Source organism: Salvelinus alpinus, chromosome 12 (genome assembly GCF_045679555.1).
Source record: "Salvelinus alpinus chromosome 12, SLU_Salpinus.1, whole genome shotgun sequence".
NCBI classification, from domain to species: domain Eukaryota; kingdom Metazoa; phylum Chordata; class Actinopteri; order Salmoniformes; family Salmonidae; genus Salvelinus; species Salvelinus alpinus.
This window is the reverse complement of record NC_092097.1, coordinates 15,191,742-15,214,516: the sequence shown is the minus strand read 5'-3', so window position 1 is coordinate 15,214,516 and position 22,775 is coordinate 15,191,742. Positions and strand designations below refer to the sequence as shown.

Here is a 22,775-nt window from a genome sequence, read left to right as displayed (position 1 = left end):
CTCATTGTTGAATTTGCCATTTCCAACTTGTTATGTAATCTTTATGTCCAATGAGCACCGATACGTTTCATCTATAATTTCTCTTCTTTATTTCTCTTCAAATGACAAGGATTTAAAAGGATTTGACAATAGATTGTCGACTTGATTTATGATGATGACTGCTAGCTAAGACTTTGAAAGTAAGATGTTGACATGATCCGTCCAATCAAAGCTACTGTAGATATAACGTGATTTGATGTCATTCTATCTGTTGCCAATGACATTGAGCCTTCTTGGATGGGCACTTCTAATATAACTCTATGGCAGAAACCAAGGGGCTAAAATTTTCAAGCTCTAACCTTAGACTTGGGGATGACATACTGTTCCACGAGTGACAGAAAACTTAGCCAATCATGAAAAAAAACTTAGCCAATCAAGGCGCAATGCTCTGTATTTTCTGCTGGCTTGCCCCACCACCACAGGAAGCACTGAGCTAGGCTGAAACACCTGCATTTTGGATCTGCTTTACTCAAGAAAGCAAAACAGAGACCATGTTTGTATGCAGCTTTATTAACTCAATCAATTTTTTCTTGTTTTATCGTTTGCAAACTGATATGTGACACGTATTAATGCCAAAATAACAAGCAAAACAGGCAAGCCCCCAACAAATATATATAATTAGTATTTATTTTGAATTTACCTAAAAATGTGAGGCTCAAAACACCTGCCCTGAATGACGGGTCGCCACTGGGTGTGTGCTGTGTGGCACCTTACTTCTAGCTGGTTTACAGTAGTATGCACGTTCTGCGGAAACCTGAGGAAACGACATGGACCGAAGAACACTGTTAGAGGGAGGGGCTACAATTGGCCAACGCGTTTCCCCGCCCATTTAAAAGACATGAGCATGCGCACTTCCATAGAACTCGGACTAAAATGTTTTGCACAACTGTTCCTTTCTTCATACTGCCCGTATCAATTCGCCGGCGTTTTCTTCCTGTAGGTTTCACACATTGTTTTTAACAGATCAAGAATTGGAAATGAGTGGAGATCATTCTCACAACGATAGCCAGGTAACAGTTGGAATATTTTGCAGTGTCAGTTGTGTATGATATTAAAACCGCTTGCTGTTTTATTTGCCTCAGCTACACTAACTTAGCTAGCGTTAGCAAGTGACCTAGCTAGATAACTTGGCTAGCTAATCGCTGTATACTGTATATAAGTTGGCTGCTACAAATGTGACAGTAATATTTACGTGTTGTCGTACTTTTTAATCCTGTTATGTGATTTTCACAATGTTGTAAACGTTATGTCCACACAATTGTAAACTAACTTTAGCTAACTAGGCTAAGGCAGCTAATTGCTGTTGAAAGCCATATAAGACCAGTCACTGGCCAGCCATCACATCAGGGTTGCTAGATAGCTGACGTTAGGCTAGCTAGCTGTTAGACAAAGTTCAAAGTTAAATATCTAGCTAACAAGCCATCAACTAAGATACCTAATCAATCTTTGTTTTAAAATTTGCAGATCGACTCCGGCTCTCGGGTCAATGGTAAGTGTGATGTGTCACAATGGTTTTTCTCCTTCGAATTCTGACCTGTCCGCAGACTCCGCACAGTTAGCTAGCGATCCGTTTTGCATTTTAATATGTGATTTTGCCTGTATGTACTTTGACTATTGCAAAATGAATGGCATCTTGAGGACATTTAAAGTTGTCTGAATCTATTTACTAGCTAGCTAGCATGTGCTAGTTCGCTAGCCAGACAGATAGTTTAGCAAAGGACAGAAATGGCGTCCAGAGACTAAGTCCTCTGCCTCACTCACAAGCGCCTATTGTTCAAATGGGTGGCTCTTTAATAGTTTTTAGACATTTTATAATCTCGATCTGAACATAGATTCATAAAGAACTGGATGTGTTTTATTGGTATGTCAAATTAGATTTTGTTGTTGGCCTTCGTAAAATGCCACATTCCGGGTCTGAAAGTAAGGGTTTGAGGGTTGAGGACTTAGTCTCTGCGCCATTTTCTTTTTTCTGACTGTAGAAAACATAGCTGAAGTGCAGATGGCGGTGATATGGAGGCGAAACACGCAGGAGCGTTTGGATCAGACATGATTCACAGTGCTGAAAGAAGTACAATCATCTGATAGCCCAATTTAGCTTAAACAGCATTCTGTGAATTTATTATGGATAGCTACTGTTTCTTCATAAAAAGGCTAATTTACTTTAGCTAGTTGTAAACCTATGAAGTATTTAAGTAACACCCTTGCCAGACTTCTTGTACAAGATATTGTAGCAATACATATGTTACTACCATATGTCTGTTATATATATTTTTTAGGACTGAATTCATTGATAGCTTTGTTGCCATGGCCTGACCCACATGGCTACTGAGATCTACCTAAAACAAGTAAAAACCCAGCAGTGGTATTTAACAAGTATGAATGACCTTTTGGGGGTTTCACAAGCTACATGCTTCCCCTTGCCACTAAGTAATAAAAAAAATTCTGAAAGGTTCTCTACCTGAACAATATCAAACAAGTCATGTCAATATAGGACAATGTGTTTACTTCTCCTATGACAATGTATTTCCTATAAACAAGAAGGGCTCCACTACTAGGCCTTGGGATATCATGGTTGGCTGCCACAACATCCTACAGCATTTGACAGACCAATAATCTTTCCCAAGGAGTCTTAAGTGTCAGCTTCTATGTCCAGATAGAGGGTGGGTTTTGACATGCAAAGAAGCCATCGCTCTCAATTTGAATATAAAGTTGTTAGAACAGTGCATTGACCCCATTTTCTAATGTGGCATGTCTCATAACAGCCTTTCCTGTTACGTTACAGCCGTATTTATTTTTTAAAAATTGATTAAAAAAAATATATATAAAGTTTCTCAATCTACACACTACCCAATAATGACAAAGTGAAAACAGCTTTTTAGACATTTTAGCAAAGAGAAATTCAATAGATTAGACATGATTTGGAAAGGCACACCTGTCTATATAAGGTCCCAGAGTTGACAGTGCATGTCAGAGCAAAAAACCAAGCCATGAGGTCGAAGGACTTGTACGTAGAGCTCCGAGACAGGATTGGGTCGAGTCACAGATCTCGAAAAGGCTACCAAAAAATGTAGGCAGTATTGACGGTCCCCATCATTCTTAAATGGAAGCGTTTGGAACCACCAAGACTATTCCTAGAGCTCGCCGCCTGGCCAAACTTAGCAATCGGGGGAGAAAGGCCTTGGTCAGGGAGGTGACCAAGAATCCGATAGTCACTCTGACAGAGGTCCTCTGTGGAGATGGTTGTCCTTCTGGAAGGTTCTCCCATCTCTGCAGCACCCCACCAATCAGGCCTTTATGGTAGTGGCCAGATGGAAGCCACTCCTCCGTAAAAGGCACATGACAGCCCGCTTTGAGTTTGCCAAAAGGCACCTAAAGACAAGATTCTCTGGCACCATCCCTACGGTGAAGCATGGTGGTGGCAGCATCATGCTGTGGGGGTGTTTTTTTTAGTGGCAGGGACTAGGAGACTAGTCAGAATCGTGGCAAAGATGAACAGAGCAAAGTACAGAGAGCCTTGATGAATACCTGCTCAAGACCTCAGACTTGGGCAAAGGTTCACCTTCCAACAGGACAACAACCCTAAGCACACAGCCAAGACAACACAGGAGTGGCTTCGGGACAAGTCTCTGAATGTCCTTGAGTGGCCCAGCCAGAGCCCGGACTTGAACCCGATCTAATATCTCTGGAGAGCCCTGAAATTGGCTGTGCAGCAACACTCCCCATCCAACCTGACAGAGCTTGAGAGGATCTGGAGAGAATGGGAGAAACTCCCCAAATACAGGTGTGCCACACTTGTGGCATCATACCCAGGAAGACTCGAGGCTATAATCGCTACCAAAGGTGCCTCGAAGTACTGGGTAAAAGGTCTGACTACTTATGTAAATGTGCTATTTTTGAATACATTTACAAACATTTCTAAACCTGTTTTTGCTTTGTTTATTATGGGGTATTGTGTGTAGATTTTAGGGGGGGGGGGCATTAAATCAGTTTTAGAATAAGGCTGTTATGTAACAAAATGTGGAGGAAGTCCAGGTTTAAATACTTTCCAAATGCACGGTACAAGATGGATTCATTCCTTGATTTGTGCTGATGTATTGCATTTAAGATCTACATGAAAAGCGAATGTACCCTCATTCTATTACTAGATATTTGTGAACATCATTGCAAGCCCTACAAGTGCTTGCCCTGTAATAGAATTTGATAATTTATAGCATGTAAGAACTATAGCCTACATTCATACGGCAATCCCTAACTATTTTTGCCTCTGTAGGGTAACTTTGTATCCTATTTGGTTGTAAATACAATATTATTTTCATGATCTGACAATCAGAAATATGTTTAGTTTATTGGTGTCTGAACCAGTAGCTTGCTGTAGGGTATAGAACCTTATTACTGAGTCACTTATTTTTAAGCCTCACACCTTTTCAAAACATGCCTTAATGGCAATGCATGAAAGTAATTTAACGTATTAAGTTTCTTTGGCTGTCAACTCTTGTTTGACTGAAGTGCCTGTGTTGTCTGTCAACTAGAGAAGATGGGAAATTATTGGAATTAAGGATAATAAAATGTATGGACGAGCAAAGTCAGAGCGGCATAGACTAAGATACTGAATTCTATACTATTCTACTGTGTATATACATATGAGATGAGTATTGAAGCTAGACGAGGCCTGTTAACTTGTCTTGCTCCCCCTTTTCTTCCATGTTGATACTGTATCCCAGTAAAAATGTGCCTTAGCTGTCACTGCGCACTAGGAGGAGCTGTCTTACCATGTAAGGCATATCCTCTCCCACGGCACAAATTCATAACTTCATCTGCCCACAGTACTCCAATCCTCAGTCTGACCTGAATTTGTAAACTTTATTTGAAGTGTGTTCTATTGATAGTGTTTGGTCTGTCATAAACAAGGGCCCCAAAATGCAAATGTACCTCAAATTGACTGGATAAGATGGCCCTAATCCAAATGCTACCAGTACCAACCAGTCATTTATTCCGGTTGACACATGCCCACACAATCTGACAGGCAGTATTCAGATTCACACCTGGGTGGTGGATGAGGGCTCTGGCCTGAGCTTAGAGTGGGATCGTGTCTTTCTAGTCATGCATTCAGACATTACAACACTAGTATCTTCCCATGTCTTTTTATGCACTTGCGTATTTATTTTCTCAATCAGCCTGTTGGGGACTTTAATTTGAACTACCTGTTTAGTTTTCACCATGGGAATCTTGTCTGAACTTGTTTTGAGTGGTATCGTTTACTCGTTGTTCCGGGTGCGGTAGATGTCTTTTGTTCTTTAGTTTTGGCCTGCCGGGTTTAGAGATGGGTTGGAGAAGGTGGGTATTTTTCCTATTCCTTTGACAATAGCGCTCACCAGCTCATAGTCCTGAAACCCGGAAATTAGTTACCTCTGGTTTGTTCAGCCATTCCTTTGGGGGAAGGATATGGTTTGGGATAACCTCTGATCTTATTTCAGGGTTTAACACAGGCTAGGGAGACCTTATACATTTTGTTCTCAGATAGTCAGTTAATGAATTATAAAGCCATTGTGCTTTTTAATTATACAAATGCTTCAAAATTCAGTGACATTTGAGGATTCTCAGAACAAAACTAAGGTCTCCTAAGCCTGTGCGGCTTTTATCCCCATACTCCATTTATTTCCCCATATGCTTTATCCAATGAACCATCGAGTTGGTGCCTACAAAAAGACACCATTGCTATTGCTCTCTATGGTCATCATTTATTTAGCTATTTTTCCCTTGTTTTTATTTTGCAGATTCTCACAAGCATAAAGATAAGTACAAGGATAAAGAACACAAACACAAGGACCACAAGAAGGACAAGGAGCGTGAGAATTCAAAATATGGCAACAGGTATGAGTCGCCACTCTCTTAAGCAGGGTTGCATAGGTAAATGAGTCTGTCTAGTAATGGAAGGGGAAACCTAGTGTGCCACTGGGGCAGTAATTTGACACCCAAACATTTGCTTTGAAGAGCTCTTTAACGTTGGTGTTTGTATGGTCGTGTCTGATAAGCAGGTTGTGCATGAATGAGCATAGGGTAAGAGTCACTGTTTTTGTTGCTCCAGTCTAGTAAATCCTAAACATTCTCTAGTTAGTTGATTTCCCTATTGGTATTTAGGTCTAGTAACTGATCCTGATGGAATGTTTTTGTAATCTGTCAATTTCCAGTGACCATAAGGACTTCTCTGAAAAGAAGCACAGAGAAAAGGAAAAGGAGAGAATTAAGCACAAAGATGGCAGCACAGACAGACATAGGGAAAAAGACAAGAGGAAGGAGGTGAGGGTGATAATTGTCCCATAGAGATGGCAGCATTGCTACCATTTTGGTTTAGATGTGCCAATCAGTATGTCAAATTTTTGTCCAGTCTCACCTTCAGTGCAAACCGGAATTTATAGCGCTTAACAATATGCATGTTTTAACTCTTCGTTGTCATCTTGCAGATCAAGCCGAAGGAAAAAGAGAATGGCTTTTCCAGGTAAGTTTAGTTTATGTATTGTACATTTCTGCTGTATACAATTGCTGGTTACATATCTGATTTCAAATGCACAATGAATCTAAATGTTTGCTTCCTATCACCAGCCCTCCTCGCATTAAGTCTGAGCCGGACAAGGATGACGTCTACCACTCTCCCAAGTCCCTGAAGAGAGAGCGTGACCATGATGAGTAAGTAGATCTGGACTGACTTCTGTCAGCTGGCCCATTTTATTCCTTAGTCTTTGGCCCTGTTGTATTTGTACAATGAAGATTTTTAGTTTTAGTTGCCATGTTTAGACCAACCCCATCTGGTTTGTCCTAATTCTGTTGGGAAATCTAATGTTCGGTCATTGTTGGCTTTGCAAGAACTCCCCAGCTTCCTTTTGGTGTAGAGAAGACCAAGATCGTTGTTGAATCTACCATTGCATTCAGGCCTCATCATAAGGTGTTTTGTTTTTTTCAGAACTGAATTCAAACCCAAAAAAATTAAACTTGAAAATGACAAAGTGGACAAGAAGGCAAAGAAGAGGAAACAAGATGAGGTATGGGAAACCTTCAGATTAATATTGGCTCTATTTCAATGATCACTTGAGAGAAAGACTCATGCGTTTCTTCTGTGTTTCTTGTAAAGGACATCAAGCCCAAAAAGACACAAAAAAACAAGAAAGGGGAAGTTGCTGATGGGAAAAAGAAAGCGAAGAAGGAGCCTGAGGAGAAGTGGAAGTGGTGAGTTTCGTAGTTGCCTGCCAGCTGTGTTGCTACACAGACTTGTCGTGAAGGCACACTGTGGTGCTTTGTTATGGAATGCTCAAATATGGATGTTCTGTGTGTCTTTGTTGGACAATCATTTCCTTTTCACCAATCTACGTTCTTGTACTCTGTTGCACTACAGGTGGGAAGAGGAGAGGGCAACAGATGGTTCCAAATGGAGTTTTCTGGAACATAAAGGCCCAGTCATGGCAGCACCTTATGAACCTCTTCCCAGCAATGTCAGATTTTTCTATGATGGTAAGATTAATACACAAGTGCGGCTAATTTTATGACACTTGGTCTATCTGTGTAAGTTTCTCAGTGGAAATGGTGGGATTGGCTGATTTAACAAGTCTGTTAATCTATGTAGGGAAGCAGATGAAGCTCAGCCCAGAAGCTGAGGAGGTAGCCACCTTCTTTGCCAAAATGCTGGACCATGAGTACACTACCAAGGACACCTTCCGGAAAAACTTCTTCAAAGACTGGAGAAAGGTAGGGGGTGTTCAAGGCTGTATACTTAGGGTTTGCAAATTACCTGCTTATTAAAAATCTCATTGGTTTTAATTGTATAGTAATTCATGACTTGTCTAACTTCGTCCCCTCTCCTACAGGAAATGACCTCTGAAGAGAAGTCTAAGATTACAGACCTGAAGAAGTGTAACTTCAATGAGATGGGGGAATACTTCAAGGCTCAGTCTGAGGCCAGAAAGGCCATGACTAAAGATGATAAACTGGTGAGCTAGAACAATACATTATTTCTTTAAACACGGCTGTCCAATATAGTTCTACCCAAGGCGGCAGAGAATGGTAATTAGAGGTCGACCGACTATGATTTTTCAACTCCGATATAGATTATTGGAGGACCAAAAAAAGCAGATACCGATTAAATCTGCCGATTTTTATTTTTAAGAAAAAGATTGTGATTATGACAATTACAACAATACTGAATGAACACTTATTTTAACTTAATACGTCAATAAAATCAATTTAGCCTCAAATATAATGAAACGTGTTTAAATAATGCAAAAACAAAGTGTTGGAGAAGAAAGTAAAAGTGCAATATGTGCCATGTAAGAAAGCTAACGTTTAAGTTCCTTGCTCAGAACATGAGAACATATGAAAGCTGGTGGTTCCTTTTAACATGAGTCTTCAATATTCCCAGGTAAGAAGTTTTAGGTTGTAGTTATAGGACTATTTCTCTCTATACCATTTTGTATTTCATATACCTTTGACTATTGGATGTTCTTATAGGCACTTTAGTATTGCCAGTGTAACAGTATAGCTTCCATCCCTCTCCTCGCTCCTACCTGGGCTCGAACCAGGAACACAACGACAACAGCCACCCTCGAAGCAGCGTTACCCATGCAGAGCAAGGGGAATAACTACTCCAAGTCTCAGAGCGAGTGACGTTTGAAACGCTATTAGCGCGCACCCCGCTAACTAGCTAGCCATTTCACATCGGTTACACCAGCCTAATCTCGGAGTTGATAGGCTTGAAGCACAGCGAAGAGCTTCTGGCAAAACGCAGGAAAGTGCTGTTTGAATGAATACTTACGAGCCTGCTGCTGCCTACCACCGCTCAGTCAGACTGCTCTATTAAATCATAGACTTAGTTATAACACACAGAAATACGAGCCTTAGGTCATTAATATGGTCGAATCTGGAAACTAGCATTTAGGGAAAAAAAGGTTATTCTTTCAGTGAAATACGTAACTGTTCTGTATTTTATCTAACGGGTGGCATCCATAAGTCTAAATATTCCTGTTACATTGCACAACCTTCAATGTTATGTCATAATTACGTAAAATTCTTGCAAATTAGGCAGCCCAAACTGTTGCATATACACTGACTCTGCGTGCAATGAACGCAAGAGAAGTGACACAATTTCACCTGGTTAATATTGCCTGCTAACCTGGGTTTCTTTTAGCTAAATATGCAGGTTTAAAAATATATACTTCTGTGTATTGATTTTAAGGAAGGCATTGATGTTTATGGTTAGGTACACATTGGAGCAACAATACGCACTGCATCGATTATATGCAACGTAGGACACGTTAGATAAACTAGTAATATCATCAACCATGTGTAGTTAACTAGTGATTATGATTGATTGTTTTTTATAAGATAAGTTTAATGCTAGCTAGCAACTTACCTTGGCTTCTACTGCATTCGCTTAACAGGCAGGCTCCTCGTGGAGTGCAATGAGGCAGGTGGTTAGAGCGTTGGACTAGTTAACTGTAAGGTCTTAAAAAATCGGCCAAATCTGTGTCCAAAAATACAGATTTCCGATTGTTATGAACTTGAAATCGTCCCTAATTAAATCGGCCATTCTGATTTAATCGGTCGACCTCTAATGGTAATGCATAGTATCTTCAGGCTGATCCTGGGTGCTTCAACTGTACCCAGATCTAACTGGTTTGACTCTGGTGTTCTGCTTATTGTAGAAAATCAAAGTGGAGAACGAGCGCCTCCTCCAGGAGTATGGCTTCTGCATCATGGATAACCACAAGGAGCGCATCGCTAACTTTCGCATTGAGCCCCCGGGTCTATTCCGTGGCCGAGGAGACCACCCCAAGATGGGCATGCTGAAGCGCCGCATCCGCCCTGAGGACATCATCATCAACTGCAGCAAGTGAGTGAGAGGGTCCTGGTTGCAGGTGGCAATATGAACATAATGAAAGTAAAGGCTTTGTTTTCTACAAGCACTTTCCTGTTTTTCTGGATTACTTTGACACATGGACTGCTTGTTTGGACCTGATTTGTGCATCTGAAGACTTGCTCTCACTCACCCACTTTGTCTCTTCCACAGGGGCTCCAAGAACCCCAAGCCTCCCCCTGGCACCAAATGGAAGGAGGTGCGTCATGACAACAAGGTGACCTGGCTGGTGTCGTGGACAGAGAACATCCAAGGCGCTATCAAGTACATCATGCTGAACCCCAGCTCCAGAATCAAGGTAGGTTGACTAGGGGGCCATCTTCATTATGGCTCATAGTGGATGCAGAGATATCAGTGTACTTTAGTCTTTTAATGAACTCTCACTTGAGATGCCAATGGCCAGGGCTTGACTGCGACCAAAACATTTGCATCTAGATATGTGACAAATGGAAACATTTTAATGTTTAAACTAGTAATATCGTCAACCATGTGTAGTTAACTAGTGACTGTTAAGATAGTTTTTTTCCTTTTAGATAAGTTTAATGCTAGCTAGCAACCTACTTTGGCTCCTTGCTGCACTCGCGTAACAGGTGGTCAGCCTGCCACAGTCACCTCGTATTGCAATGTAATCGGCATCCAAAAATGCTGATTACCGATTGTTATGAAAACTTGAAATCGGCCCTAATTAAATCAGCCATGCCGATTTTAATCGGTCGACCTCTAGTTTACAAGTTATGCCTGTTTGAAATGTGAGAAAATGAGTTCTTAAATTTGCAGTAATCTACAGCAGCATTCTAGAATTATATTGGTCTAAAGGGTTAACTTCTTATGGATGAAATCCCGTTAACGGGATCGATTTGACAACAGCCAGTGAAAGTGCAGGGCGCCAAATTCAAACAAATCTCATAATTAAAATTCCTCAAACATACAAGTATTATACACCATTTTAAAGAAACTTGTAAATCCCACCAGTGTCCGATTTCAAAAAGGCTTTACGACGAAAGCATACCATGCGATTTATGTTAGGTCAGCACCTAGTCACAGAAAAAAAACAACCATTTTTCCAGCCAAAGAGGAGTCACAAAGCAGAAATGGAGATAAAATGAATCACTGACCTTTGATCTTCATCAGATGACTCATAGGACTTCATGTTATACAATACATGTATGTTTTGTTAGATAAAGTTCATATTTATATCCAAAAATCAGTTTACATTGGCGCGTTATGTTCAGTAATGTTTTGCTTCCAAAACATCCGGTGATTTTGCAGAGAGCCACATCAATTTACAGGAATACTCAAATGTTGATCAAAATACAAGTGTAATACATGGAATTAAAGATATACTTCTCCTTAATGCAACCGCTGTGTCAGATCCTTTTTTTTTAAAAGCTTTACAGAAAAGTACACCATGCAATAATCTAAGTACAGTGCTTAGGCACCAAAACAAGCCATACAGATACCCGGCATGTTGTGGAGTCAACAGAAGTCAGAAATAGCATTATAAAGATTAATTTACCTTTGATCTTCATCGGAATGCACTCCCAGGAATCCCAGTTCCACAATAAATGTTTGTTTTGTTCGATAACGTCCATTTATTTCCAAATACGTCCTTTTTGTTTGCGCATTTAGTTCACAAATCCAAATTCAAGAGGCGCAGGCACTCAAAAGTTATTACAGTTCGTAGAAACATGTCAAACGATGTATAGAAACAATCTTTAGGATGTTTTTAACATAAATCTAAAATAATGTTTCATCCGGACAATTCCTTTGTCTTTAGAAATGAAAAGAAACAGAGCTCGCTCTCACGGCCGCGCACCTGACTTAGCTCATGGCATTCTGCCAGATCCCTTAGTCAAACAGCTCTTATTCGCTCCCCCTTCACAGTAGAAGCCTGAAACAAGGTTCTAAAGACTGTTGACATCTAGTGGAAGCCTTGAAGTGCAATCGGACCAAATTTTACACTGTATATTGGATAGGCAAAGACTTAGACTTACAAACCTCAGATTTCCCACTTCCTGGTCGATTTGTTTTATTTTTATTTTTTATTTATTTTTTCTCTCCGGTTTTTGCCTGCCATATGAGTTCTGTTATACTCACAGACATCATTAAAACAGTTTGAAACTTCAGTGTTCTATCCAAATCTACTAGTAATATGCATATCTTAGCTTCTGGGCCTGAGTAGCAGGCAGTTACTCTGGGCACCTTATTCATCCAAGCTACTCAATACTGCCCCCCAGCCATAAGAATTTAACTAGCTTGTCCTGCGTTGCATATAATCAATGCGGTGCCTGTTAATTTATCATCGAATCACAGCCTACTTTAACAAACGGATGACGATTTAACAAAAGCGCAATCGTAGGACCAATGTACCTAACCATAAACATCAATGCCTTAATAATCAATACACAAATATATATTTTTAAACCTGCATATTTAGTTAAAAGAAATTCACGTTAGCGGGCAATATTAACTAGGGAAATTGTCACTTCTCTTGCGTTCAGTGTAAGCCGAGTCAGGGTATATGCAGCCGTTTGGCCTGCCTGGCTCATTGCGAACTGTGACGACCATTTCTTCCTTACAAAGAACGTAATTAATTTGCCAGAATTTTACATAATTATGACATTGAAGGTTGTGCAATGTAACAGCAATATTTAGACTTGGGGTTGCCACCCATTCAATAAAATACGGAAATGTTCCGTATTTCACTGAAAGAATAAACATTTTGTTTTCGAAGTGATAATTTCCGGATTTGACCATATTAATGACCAAAGGCTCATATTTGTGTGTTGTATTATTTGATAGAGCAGTCTGACTGAGCGGTGGTAGGCAGCAGCAGGCTCGTCAGCATTCATTCAAACAGTACTTTCCTGCATTTGCCAGCAGCTCTTCGCAATGCTCGGAGCATAGCGCTGTTTGACTTCAAGCCTATCAACTCACGAGATTAGGCTGACAATACTGTAGTGCCTGTAAGGACATTCAATAGTCAAAGGTATATGAAATACAAATGGTATAGAGTCCTATAAATTCATATAACTACAACCTAAAACTGGGAATATTGAAGACTCATGTTAAAAGGAACCACCAGCTTTCATATTCTCATGTTCTGAGCAAGGAACTTAAACATTAGCATTTTTACATGGCACATATTGCACTTTCACTTCTACAACGCTGCATTTTTGCATTATTTAAACCAAATTGAACATGTTTCATTATTTGAGGCCCATTTTATTTATATATTAAAATAAGTGTTCATTCAGAATTGTTGTAATTGTCATTATTACAAATGTATAAAAATCGGCCAATTAATTGGTATGGGCTTTTAATTGGTATTCCAATCGGTATCGCCGTTGAAAAATGATAATCGGTCGACCTCGATTGTAAACAGTCATGTTTTTGAGCTAACTTTTAAAGAGTACATCTTTAATGACACCACATTCATGTCAATAGGAATAACACATTGTCTTCCATTGTCTAGACACTCAAACAATTTTTTTGTTGTAAATTTTACTAAATTACTCATTCAAATGTACCAAGTATAATATATTATAAAGAAATACAATTATCCAATGTGACCAAAGAACAATATTCAGAAAGTATTTCAAAACCCACACAAAGTAGGCTGATTGACAACGATTCTTACTTCTGTAACAATGCAAACAACTATTTCAAAATGTAGGTAACCTTTTCCAGATTTAGTACAGACCAGGCCTGACACAATGTAGAAATAGTGACCTACTTCAACAATTTGGTGAAATGTAACAAGTATTAGATGGAGGCAGATGAAGATACAAAACAACTGTTCAGAGACAAGATTTTGTAGTCCGAATTTCATATTTCACACGGTCACTTTTAGTGTTTGCATTTAGCCTACATGTCATGGAACTCCTGGAAGCACGGCCCCATTCTGCAACGTGGCACAGAACACCCAAAGGAGGTTTCTACACATCTCACTCTTTGCCCTGTGTTCACTGGATACACACCCCAAACACCCTTTCTTGCGCCCTTCAAACTTCACTTGCTTTCAAATTGAGTTGAAACTCGGTCCACACACCCTGGTGCCACTCTTGGCTCTCCTTTTCCTGCCACTGTAGCCATATCAAACTGAATGCACAAGCTGCATTTTGAAGGAGTTCTGGGACCAGCGCCTGCGGTTTCTGGGAAGGGGCCTTTTCAGGTTCCCCCACACAATGTATGCATTTATGATGGAAATGTTGGGCATCCCCAAAAACGCATAATTCCACCATTTTCTGTCTGTCCAACATTGTTTGGTCAAGATGGTCAACCCCGCCCATTTCTTGTTGTAATCCATTACAAGCTCTGGAACAGATTCCTACAATTTTTTTTAAACTCCAAAGCCACTGTCACTTTAGGTCAATGCTGTATAGTAAAAGGATGAATGGGGAGACTTAGGGCAGACGCACGTGTGTGCAGTCCCTCTGCTTCATCCTCTTGTTCCTCACGCCACATCTCTATCCCTCCAATCATCTCTTCCTCCCTGCCTTTTGCTGCTGCGCACTGACTCTCCACATCACTTCCCTCACTTTCACTTAACTAGAGGGAGAGGAGCAACAAATAGGATACAATTGTGCTCAGGAAGGTAATCTCTTGTCACACTCGCTCTTTCTTCCTTCCTTTTTCTCAACCATACTGTCTTCCTAATAAGGGGTTTCCATAATAAATTGTGTGATAGTTACACTCCTCCCAGTCTCCTCTCTCGCACACATACACACAACTCTTGCCTGACAGACTAACTACAGAGTTGACCAATGTTAGCTGATTAGTTATGAAACTGGGACCATTTCCTAATGAATTGCATCAGTAGAAACAACAAACTCAAACTGGACAGTGCTCAATCTCTTCATTCAAAGACTCAATCATGGACACACTTACTGACAGTTGTGGCTGCTTTGCGTGATTGTTGTCTCTACCTTGTCCTTTGTGCTGTTGTCTTTGCCCAATGTTTGTACCATGTTTTGTGCTGCTACCATGTTGCTGCCTTGCTATGTTGTCTTAGGTCTCTCTTTATGTAGTGTTGTCTCGTTATGTGTCCAACATTTTATTTTTAATCCCAGCCCCGTCCCCGCAGGAGGTCTTTTGGTAGGCCATCATTGTAAATAAGAATTTGTTCTTAACTGACTTGCCTAGTTAAATAAATAAAAACAAGACAAAACAAGCAACTTGTTAGCTGGCTAATGTAAACAAATAACCAACTCTTGAGCTCCACTGTGCTGACATCTACTACTCTAACATGACAGCTAAACTGTCAAATAGGAAAACGAGGCAAAGTACAGCCTATGAATATCTGCACCAAGCAAACATGACAAATCATAACCTAAACCCAACAGATAACTGACTCTAGCCTTCAATTCGGTGGCTGGTTGTCTGTATGGCTAGCTCGTGAAAGTGACAGCTGAGGTTGATGCTTTGTGAGTGCAGCCCTAATTTACTGCTACTCAACGTTTCTTGCCTGACAGACTAGCTAGTTAAACAACCAACTAGTTAGTTGCAGTGTTTAGCTGTGTGTGTATAGTCAGCTATTTCCATGAGACAGAGCGCAATCATTCGAGCTCAAGGGCTGATGTGCTCACCTGTATCAACCAAATTATCATGACATGATTTGCTAATCTGAGAGCTAATTCCAAGTTTCACAGCATCAAACATCGACAACATGTCTGCTGTTTTAATATTTCACTCACCTCGACAACGCTTTTCAAAGTGCAAGGACGAGTCCGAATCCGTATCACCAACCAAAATAGATACAGCCTCTTTCACAGTGAAAAGTAGTGTCTGTTTCAGCGCCGTCATTTTTGCGTAATGAATAAAAAACGTTAGTCAAATGAGTGTACCCTGTTTCTGGTTGACCACAACCACGTGAATACGACAGCAGGTTGTTAGCAATTTCATTGTGCGATATTGACAAATTCCTACAAAATAAGGCTGTTCGTGAACGCTATAGTAATTTAAAGAAAGGTCGACTGCCTCTCTGGGTTCTAATTATTACACGGAACCCAAAAACCGGGCTGCGCGCTTGCGCCATCGTGCATATTTATTTTGTCCCCCCACACCAAACGCGATCACGACACGCAGGTTAAAATATCAAAACAAACTGAACCAATTACATTAATTTGGGGACAGGTCGAAAAGCATTAAACATTTATGGCAATTTAGCTAGTTAGCTTGCTCTTGCTAGCTAATTTGTCCTATTTAGCTAGCTTGATGTTGCTAGCAAATTTGTCCTGGGATAAAAACATTTGGTGGTTATTTTACCTGAAATGCACAAGGTCCTCTACTCCGACAATTAATCCACACAACGGTTAACCAAATCGTTTCTAGTCATCTCTCCCCCTTCCAGGCTTTTTCATGGTTGAACTTATATGGTGATCACATCTAAACTTTCATAGTATTATCATGACAACCGGCAACACAGTTTGTCTTTCAATCACCCACGTGGGTATAACCAATGAGGAGATGGCATGTGGGTACCTGCTTCTATAAACCAATGAGGAGATGGGAGAGGCAGGACTTGCAGCTCGATCTGCGTCAGAAATGGAAAGGACTTCTATGTTAGCCCTTGTCAACGCAGATGCTCGGGAGCAGTGTGGAGCAATAATGGAATAACATTTATTTCGCAACGCTTGCGCACGCGACGTGAGCGGTGTGGTCAGCCTATTAGACTACCATTTTGTTTATGGGTTTTCATTAACTCCCTATGGTCGAAGTCCGCGTCCCCCCCCTGGAAATCTAATAGCATAATACAATCTGCAAAAGAATCTGTTTAAGCAGTGTTTTATTTTTTGCATTAGATGCGTCTGTTCCATCGCATCTGCCTGTGTCGCACTTCCTCATCTGCGAGGAAAGCTACAGCGGTGTTGGTCAGACCATGAGACATCCCGAAAATTGGCCTAATCGTCTAGCCTCCAGTTTGGCCTACAAACTATTATGACCCCTCTATGGAAAGATGACTCTCACAATGGTATTCTCAGTCTGTGGTATTTTACTCGTCTGAAGTCAGTACAGCTGATCAGCCAACTTCTGTCTTACATCCAAACAGTTTGGGCTACACAATAACATGACCCCTCTGTGGAAAGGTGAGTCTCACGGACACGTACATGTCAGTTGTTTTGCTCTGATGCCCACAGACTTGTCTGAAGGTACCAGTTTAAACATTTTATGGAAGTATATATGGAGACTGTTTTGTGCCAAAAATAAGGGGTTAAATACATTTATTTTTTACAAATGCTTATTGTTTATCTCTGATATAGGATAATCTTAAGAAAACTTCCTTTAGATTTTTTGGGGTGGATCTGTTCCATGTAGTGAATGTTATTCAATGCGTTTATGGGCTAATAGTTGTAAGGCCAAACACATTTTCATCATCATGTTTTTATATATTGTTTTATACTTCTAGGTGCCTTAATTCCAAATCAAATAGCCAAATTGTCCTTGGTATGACCTTAAAACAATTCCATGGTTTTGGGTTTCACGGTGTGTCCCTAACCAGATGGTTAAGCATCATGTCTACTACCATTACTGTACCTCAATTCCAAACTTTTCATTTATTTCTCTTAACTTCTAAAAGTGTTGCCATACAGGACTCTACTGCTATCGCTTACCTTTTTCTGCCACTTTTCCAAAGTTAAAGACGATGACGTAATTGGTCTACTCCAAAATAATTGATTCCTCTGCTCCTTGCAAGTCGACTCCCTTTTCTGAGTGTCAAGAGTCTGTGCGCATGTAAACTCAGCAAAAAAAGAAACTGTCTTTCAAAGATAATTTGTAAAAATCCAAATAACTTCCCAGATCTTCATTGTAAAGGGTTTAAACACTGTTTCCCATGCTTGTTCAGTGAACCATAAACAATTAATGAACATGCACCCGTGGAAAGGTTAAGACACTAACAGCTTAGACGGTAGGCAATTAAGGTCACAGTTATGAAAACTTAGGACACTAAATAGGCCATTCTACTGACTCTGGAAAAACACCAAAAGAAAGATGCCCAGGGTCCCTGCTCAGCTGCGTGAACGTGCCTTAGGAATGCTGCAAGGAGGCATGAGGACTGCAGATGTGGCCAGGGCAATAAATTGCAATGTCCGTACTGTGGGACAGGATGGCAACAACTGCCCGAGTTACACCAGGAATGCACAATCCCTCCATCAGTGTTCACTGTCCCCGAGAGGCTGGACTGGGGGCTTGTAGGCCTGTTGTAAGGTCCTCACTGGCAACAACGTTGCCTATCGGCACACACCCACCATCGCTGGACCAGACAGGACTGGCAAAAAGTGCTCTTCACTGACGAGTCGCGGTTTTGTCTCACTGGGGGTGATGGTCGGATTCGTGTTTATCGTCGAAGGAATGAGCGTTACACTGAGGCCTGTACTTTGGAGCGGGATCGAGGTGGAGGGTCCGTCATGGTCTGGGGTAGTGTGTCTCATCGGACTGAGCTTGATGTCATTGCAGGCAATCTCAACGCTGTGCGTTACAGGGAAGACATCCTCCCTCATGTGGTACCCTTCCTGCAGGCTCATCTTGACATGACCCTCCAGCATGACAATGCCACTACGCACAGAACGATGGCTGATTTCCTGCAAGACAGGAATGTCAGTGTTCTGCCATGGCCAGCGAAGAGCCCGGATCTCACGTCTGGGACCTGTTGGATCAGCGGGTGATGGCTAGGGCCCCCCCCCCCTCCAGAAATGTCCTGGAACTTGCAGGTGCCTTTGTGGAAGAGTGGGGTAACATCTCACAGCAAGAACTGGAAAATCTGGTGCAGTCAATGAGGGGGAGATGCACTGCAGTACTTAATGCAGCTGGTGGCCACACCAGATACTGACTGTTACTTTTGATTTTGCCCCCCCTCCCTTTTTTTTTTTGTTCAGGGACACAATCAATTTCTGTTAGTCACATGTCTGTGGAACTTGTTCAGTTTGTCTCAGTTGTATATTTACACGTTTGCTGAAAATAAACTCAGTTGACAGTGAGGACGTTTCTTTTTTTGCTGAGTTTAGTATATAGTTCTGGTGCGCCCGCGGAGTGTGCCATTTGCGGTGAATAGATCTACAACAAGTAGCCTGTATAGGCCTAGCGCTGGAATGTTTTTGTAGGACATTGCACTTACTGATAGCCATGTGGGCCAATTTGATTAATCAATATAGCAACAATTAATGGTGGTTTGTTGGTTCGTAGGGAGAAAAGGACTGGCAGAAGTATGAGACGGCCCGAAATCTGAAGAAGTGTGTGGAACGGCTGAGGAACCAGTACCGTGAGGACTGGAAGTCCAAGGAGATGAGAATCCGACAGAGAGCCGTGGCACTCTACTTCATCGACAAGGTTAGACTGCTGTTCTTCTCTCACTCTCTCACTCACAGAGAGTTCCAAGTTTGGTTGTAACATGTTCCCTGTGGTGCTGTGCCCCAGTTGGCTCTGAGAGCAGGTAACGAGAAGGAGGAAGGGGAGTCGGCGGACACAGTAGGCTGCTGCTCCCTCAGGGTGGAACACATCAACCTGTACCCCGAGAAGGATGGCCAGGATTTTGTGGTTGAGTTTGACTTCCTGGGTAAAGACTCCATCCGCTACTACAACAAAGTCCCAGTGGAGAAGCGGGTAAGGACTTCAAGAATTTGCTTTTAGTTCAGAACATTTTCAGTCTTTTCCACTGTAGTTGAACTACAATGGTTTCCAGATTCCTGTCCAGAGAATGCTTGCTCCCTGTTATTGTTTTACGAGTTGTAAATATTCTGTCCTTTTTATTAGGTTTTCAAGAACCTGCAGCTGTTCATGGAGAACAAGCAGCCAGAGGACGACCTCTTTGACCGGCTCAATGTAAGAACGAAACAACAATTTCGTGAGGAAGGACTTTTAATACACATTATTTGTGAATTGCAGTGTATTTTATTTGATGTCGCTGGAGTGTGAATGCACTAAGACGCGTGTGGGAATTGGATGTCTCGTAATTCTGCCCCTCTTGTAATCAGTCATTTTCTCATGGTGGCGTTCTCTCCATCTCTCTAGACCTCCATTCTGAACAAGCACCTCCAGGAGCTGATGGACGGCCTGACGGCTAAAGTGTTCCGTACCTACAACGCCTCCATTACCCTTCAGCAGCAGCTGAAGGAGCTCACCAGCCGTAAGTCATCAAGGCCGTGAGCATACCCGTGGCAGAGGGTCTGAGAATGAACAACCTGCCCAAAACACACTTTTGAATTGGTATGACCCGAGGTGGGACCTGCGAGCTTCATGGAAGACATGAGAGCTCCGGAATGTTGTAGATATGTGTGCAGCTGGTCACTTGTAATACGGTGTAAAGTTTATAGCAACTGTCGTAACAATGTCAATTTTCTCCTCTACTTGTAGCTGATGAGAACCTTCCAGCCAAGATCCTGTCGTACAACCGGGCCAACAGAGCCGTGGCCATTCTGTGTAACCATCAGAGGGCCCAACCTAAGACCTTTGAGAAGTCTATGCAGAACCTCCAGACTAAAGTGAGGCACTGGGGGGGCCACACGGCTAGTCTAATGGCGCTTTGCTGATGGCACAAAAAGGAAAGCAAAGACTGTTGCTTTTGTTGAGGATGTTTGTGATTTGTTTTTAGGTGTTTGTCAGCTGGATGCATACTCTTCCCTTGGTTATTTTGGGAATACTTGTCTCTGGAATATCAGTCTTTATAGGCACATAATAAGAATCCAGCTGTACATGGCGTTTAGTTTCAAGATTATTAACGTTGATAATAATTCTATCAGATTGATGCAAAGAAGGACCAGCTCTCGGACGCAAAGAGAGACGTGAAGAGCGCCAAGGCTGACCTCAAAGTACGACGAGATGAGAGGTTCAAAAAGTAAGTATGAAGATATGATTGGCCTCAGGCATCCACGAGTACTTTTGTGCTGGGATGTAGATGTAGCCGGTTCCCTCCCTTGCTCCCCCAGGGCTGTGGAGACCAAGAAGAAGGCTGTGGAGAGGCTAGAGGAGCAGCTGATGAAGCTAGAGGTGCAGGCGACGGACCGTGAGGAGAACAAGCAGATCGCTCTAGGCACCTCCAAACTCAACTACTTGGACCCGCGCATCTCTGTGGCCTGGTGAGACACGACCGCAACCTTGTTGACAAACATGCACAACGTCTTACACCCGCCATTGCTTGCCACTTGATCCGCACCCACTGTTCTGCTAGTAAATGTTGACGCATGTGGCTGTGACCTAGATTAGTTGAGGGGTTTGGTGTTGAGGGAGTGAACTCCTGCAGTGTTGATCGTTCTAATATCCTTCTGCCATCTCCTTCCTAGGTGTAAGAAGTGGGATATCCCTATCGAGAAGATCTACAACAAAACTCAGCGTGAGAAGTTTGCCTGGGCTATCGACATGGCGGAGGATGACTATGAATTTTAAATCCTGTTTGCGGTTTTAATTATGCGATTTTTATTTTATTGGATACTTGTTTTTATCTTAACTGATTACACCCGATGGCCAGCCTGACAAGGGAATAGGTGTGCACTCAACAAGCATGGTGAGGAAGGACAGAGCAGGGGTCAGGATGTATAGGCCATTACAGATGGGAGGACGAGGTGGGTTTGTCTTTGAATGTCTGAGGTCCGATTCGATGGCTGAACTATACCCACACCCAAAGGTGAAACGGTAATCCCAATGATTGGATGAGAACCAGTGGATGAGCTTTTTTGCCTTTTTGGTTCTCTTCGTCTTCAGCCACATGCACGACCTGAAGATGTCTGAACTTTGAACTCTGGGGTCCTATATCTACTGTATTCAACAACAAAAAACGACTGCTTCGTGTATTCATTTCTTTTTTTCACTTCGTCTGTATTTTTAGCCCTCCCATATTAATGGATTCTATATTTTAATAGAAGAGGAAAGTCAAATCATGAAATGAATTCCTTATGTGCGCCTTTTGAGAAAATGAAATGTGAGCTCTAGGTATGAGAGTTGTGGGGGGGTCCATGAAAGTGTTTGGGTGAGTGTGATGTTTTAAACTGGACTATGTCGATTGTGTACCATGAATGAGAATGCTTTGACAAGCAAGGGGGAAAATGCTAAACCCATGTTAATATTTACCTAAGCAAGCAGAATGTGAATCATTTGTTTTACAGTATCTATCAGGGACTTATTTTCAATGTGAACCAATTTTATTTTTCTCCCCTTGCGTTGCCAGCATTCTCAATCTTTCTGCATAGCCCTGTCTAGCTCTGGTTTTAATTTAATAATTTCTGATTGTTTCCGAGAGGGGGAACAAAACTCCCTTATCTGTTACTTGAAAAATTTTTATTTTAATGTATTTTAAGTTAATGGAAAATGTTTTTTATTTTGTTAGAAGGGTGTGAGGGATATCAACTTTGCCAAAAATGTTGTTACAATTTTAGGCAGTCATTTCTTTTGTTTAAAGATTGAGAACAAAGAAAGTTAACAGGAGTTTCAATGTGAATTATCCATTCATTTTATTCCACTCATGTCTCAGAGGAAAGTTGGTGTTTGTAGCAGTTAACTTCCTTTTCTGTCATAGCCTCCAATCATGTTTTATGCTCATTGTATATTGAAAATGAATTAAACTCCTCAACTCTACACACTGGGTCTATTTTGTGTTATTGTGACATTACTTGTTATTATTATGGCCTTGCACCAAAGGGCTTTTTTTTTTTTTGTTGTCAACTTCCTTGACTTAAGTTGGATCAGTCACTATGTTCACCCTGTTGACAGTCACTTTTCAACATACATTTCTCATTTAGGTGTACTGTGGTAATGTTTCAAGAGGCTTCCTGTGTTCCCAGTGTAATAACAAGCTCTGTCTACCCTGAGAACAGGAGGCCCCAGGAAGCATCCCCATTGCCTGTTG

At 41.5% G+C, this 22,775-nt stretch overlaps 1 protein-coding gene across 2 annotated transcripts; it reads left to right on the top strand.

Annotated features, from left to right (window-relative positions):
- Positions 1-677: 677 nt before the first annotated feature.
- Positions 678-22,504, top strand: LOC139535590 (DNA topoisomerase 1-like). Of its 2 annotated transcripts, XM_071335154.1 has the most exons (22): positions 898-1,049; positions 1,504-1,528; positions 2,019-2,107; positions 5,814-5,910; positions 6,228-6,336; positions 6,501-6,535; positions 6,640-6,723; positions 6,998-7,076; positions 7,166-7,260; positions 7,427-7,542; positions 7,655-7,776; positions 7,896-8,018; positions 9,729-9,916; positions 10,094-10,238; positions 19,124-19,267; positions 19,355-19,540; positions 19,691-19,759; positions 19,949-20,063; positions 20,291-20,418; positions 20,677-20,771; positions 20,863-21,012; positions 21,217-22,504. In XM_071335154.1, the coding sequence occupies exons 3-22, from the start codon at positions 2,050-2,052 to the stop codon at positions 21,317-21,319; spliced, it is 2,241 nt and encodes a 746-aa protein (XP_071191255.1). In that variant the 5' UTR covers positions 898-1,049; positions 1,504-1,528; positions 2,019-2,049; the 3' UTR covers positions 21,320-22,504. The 2 variants fall into 2 exon arrangements, with proteins under 2 accessions (XP_071191254.1, XP_071191255.1); XM_071335153.1 differs by lacking the exon at positions 2,019-2,107 and having other exon boundaries at positions 678-1,049.
- The last annotated feature ends 271 nt before the right edge of the window (positions 22,505-22,775 follow it).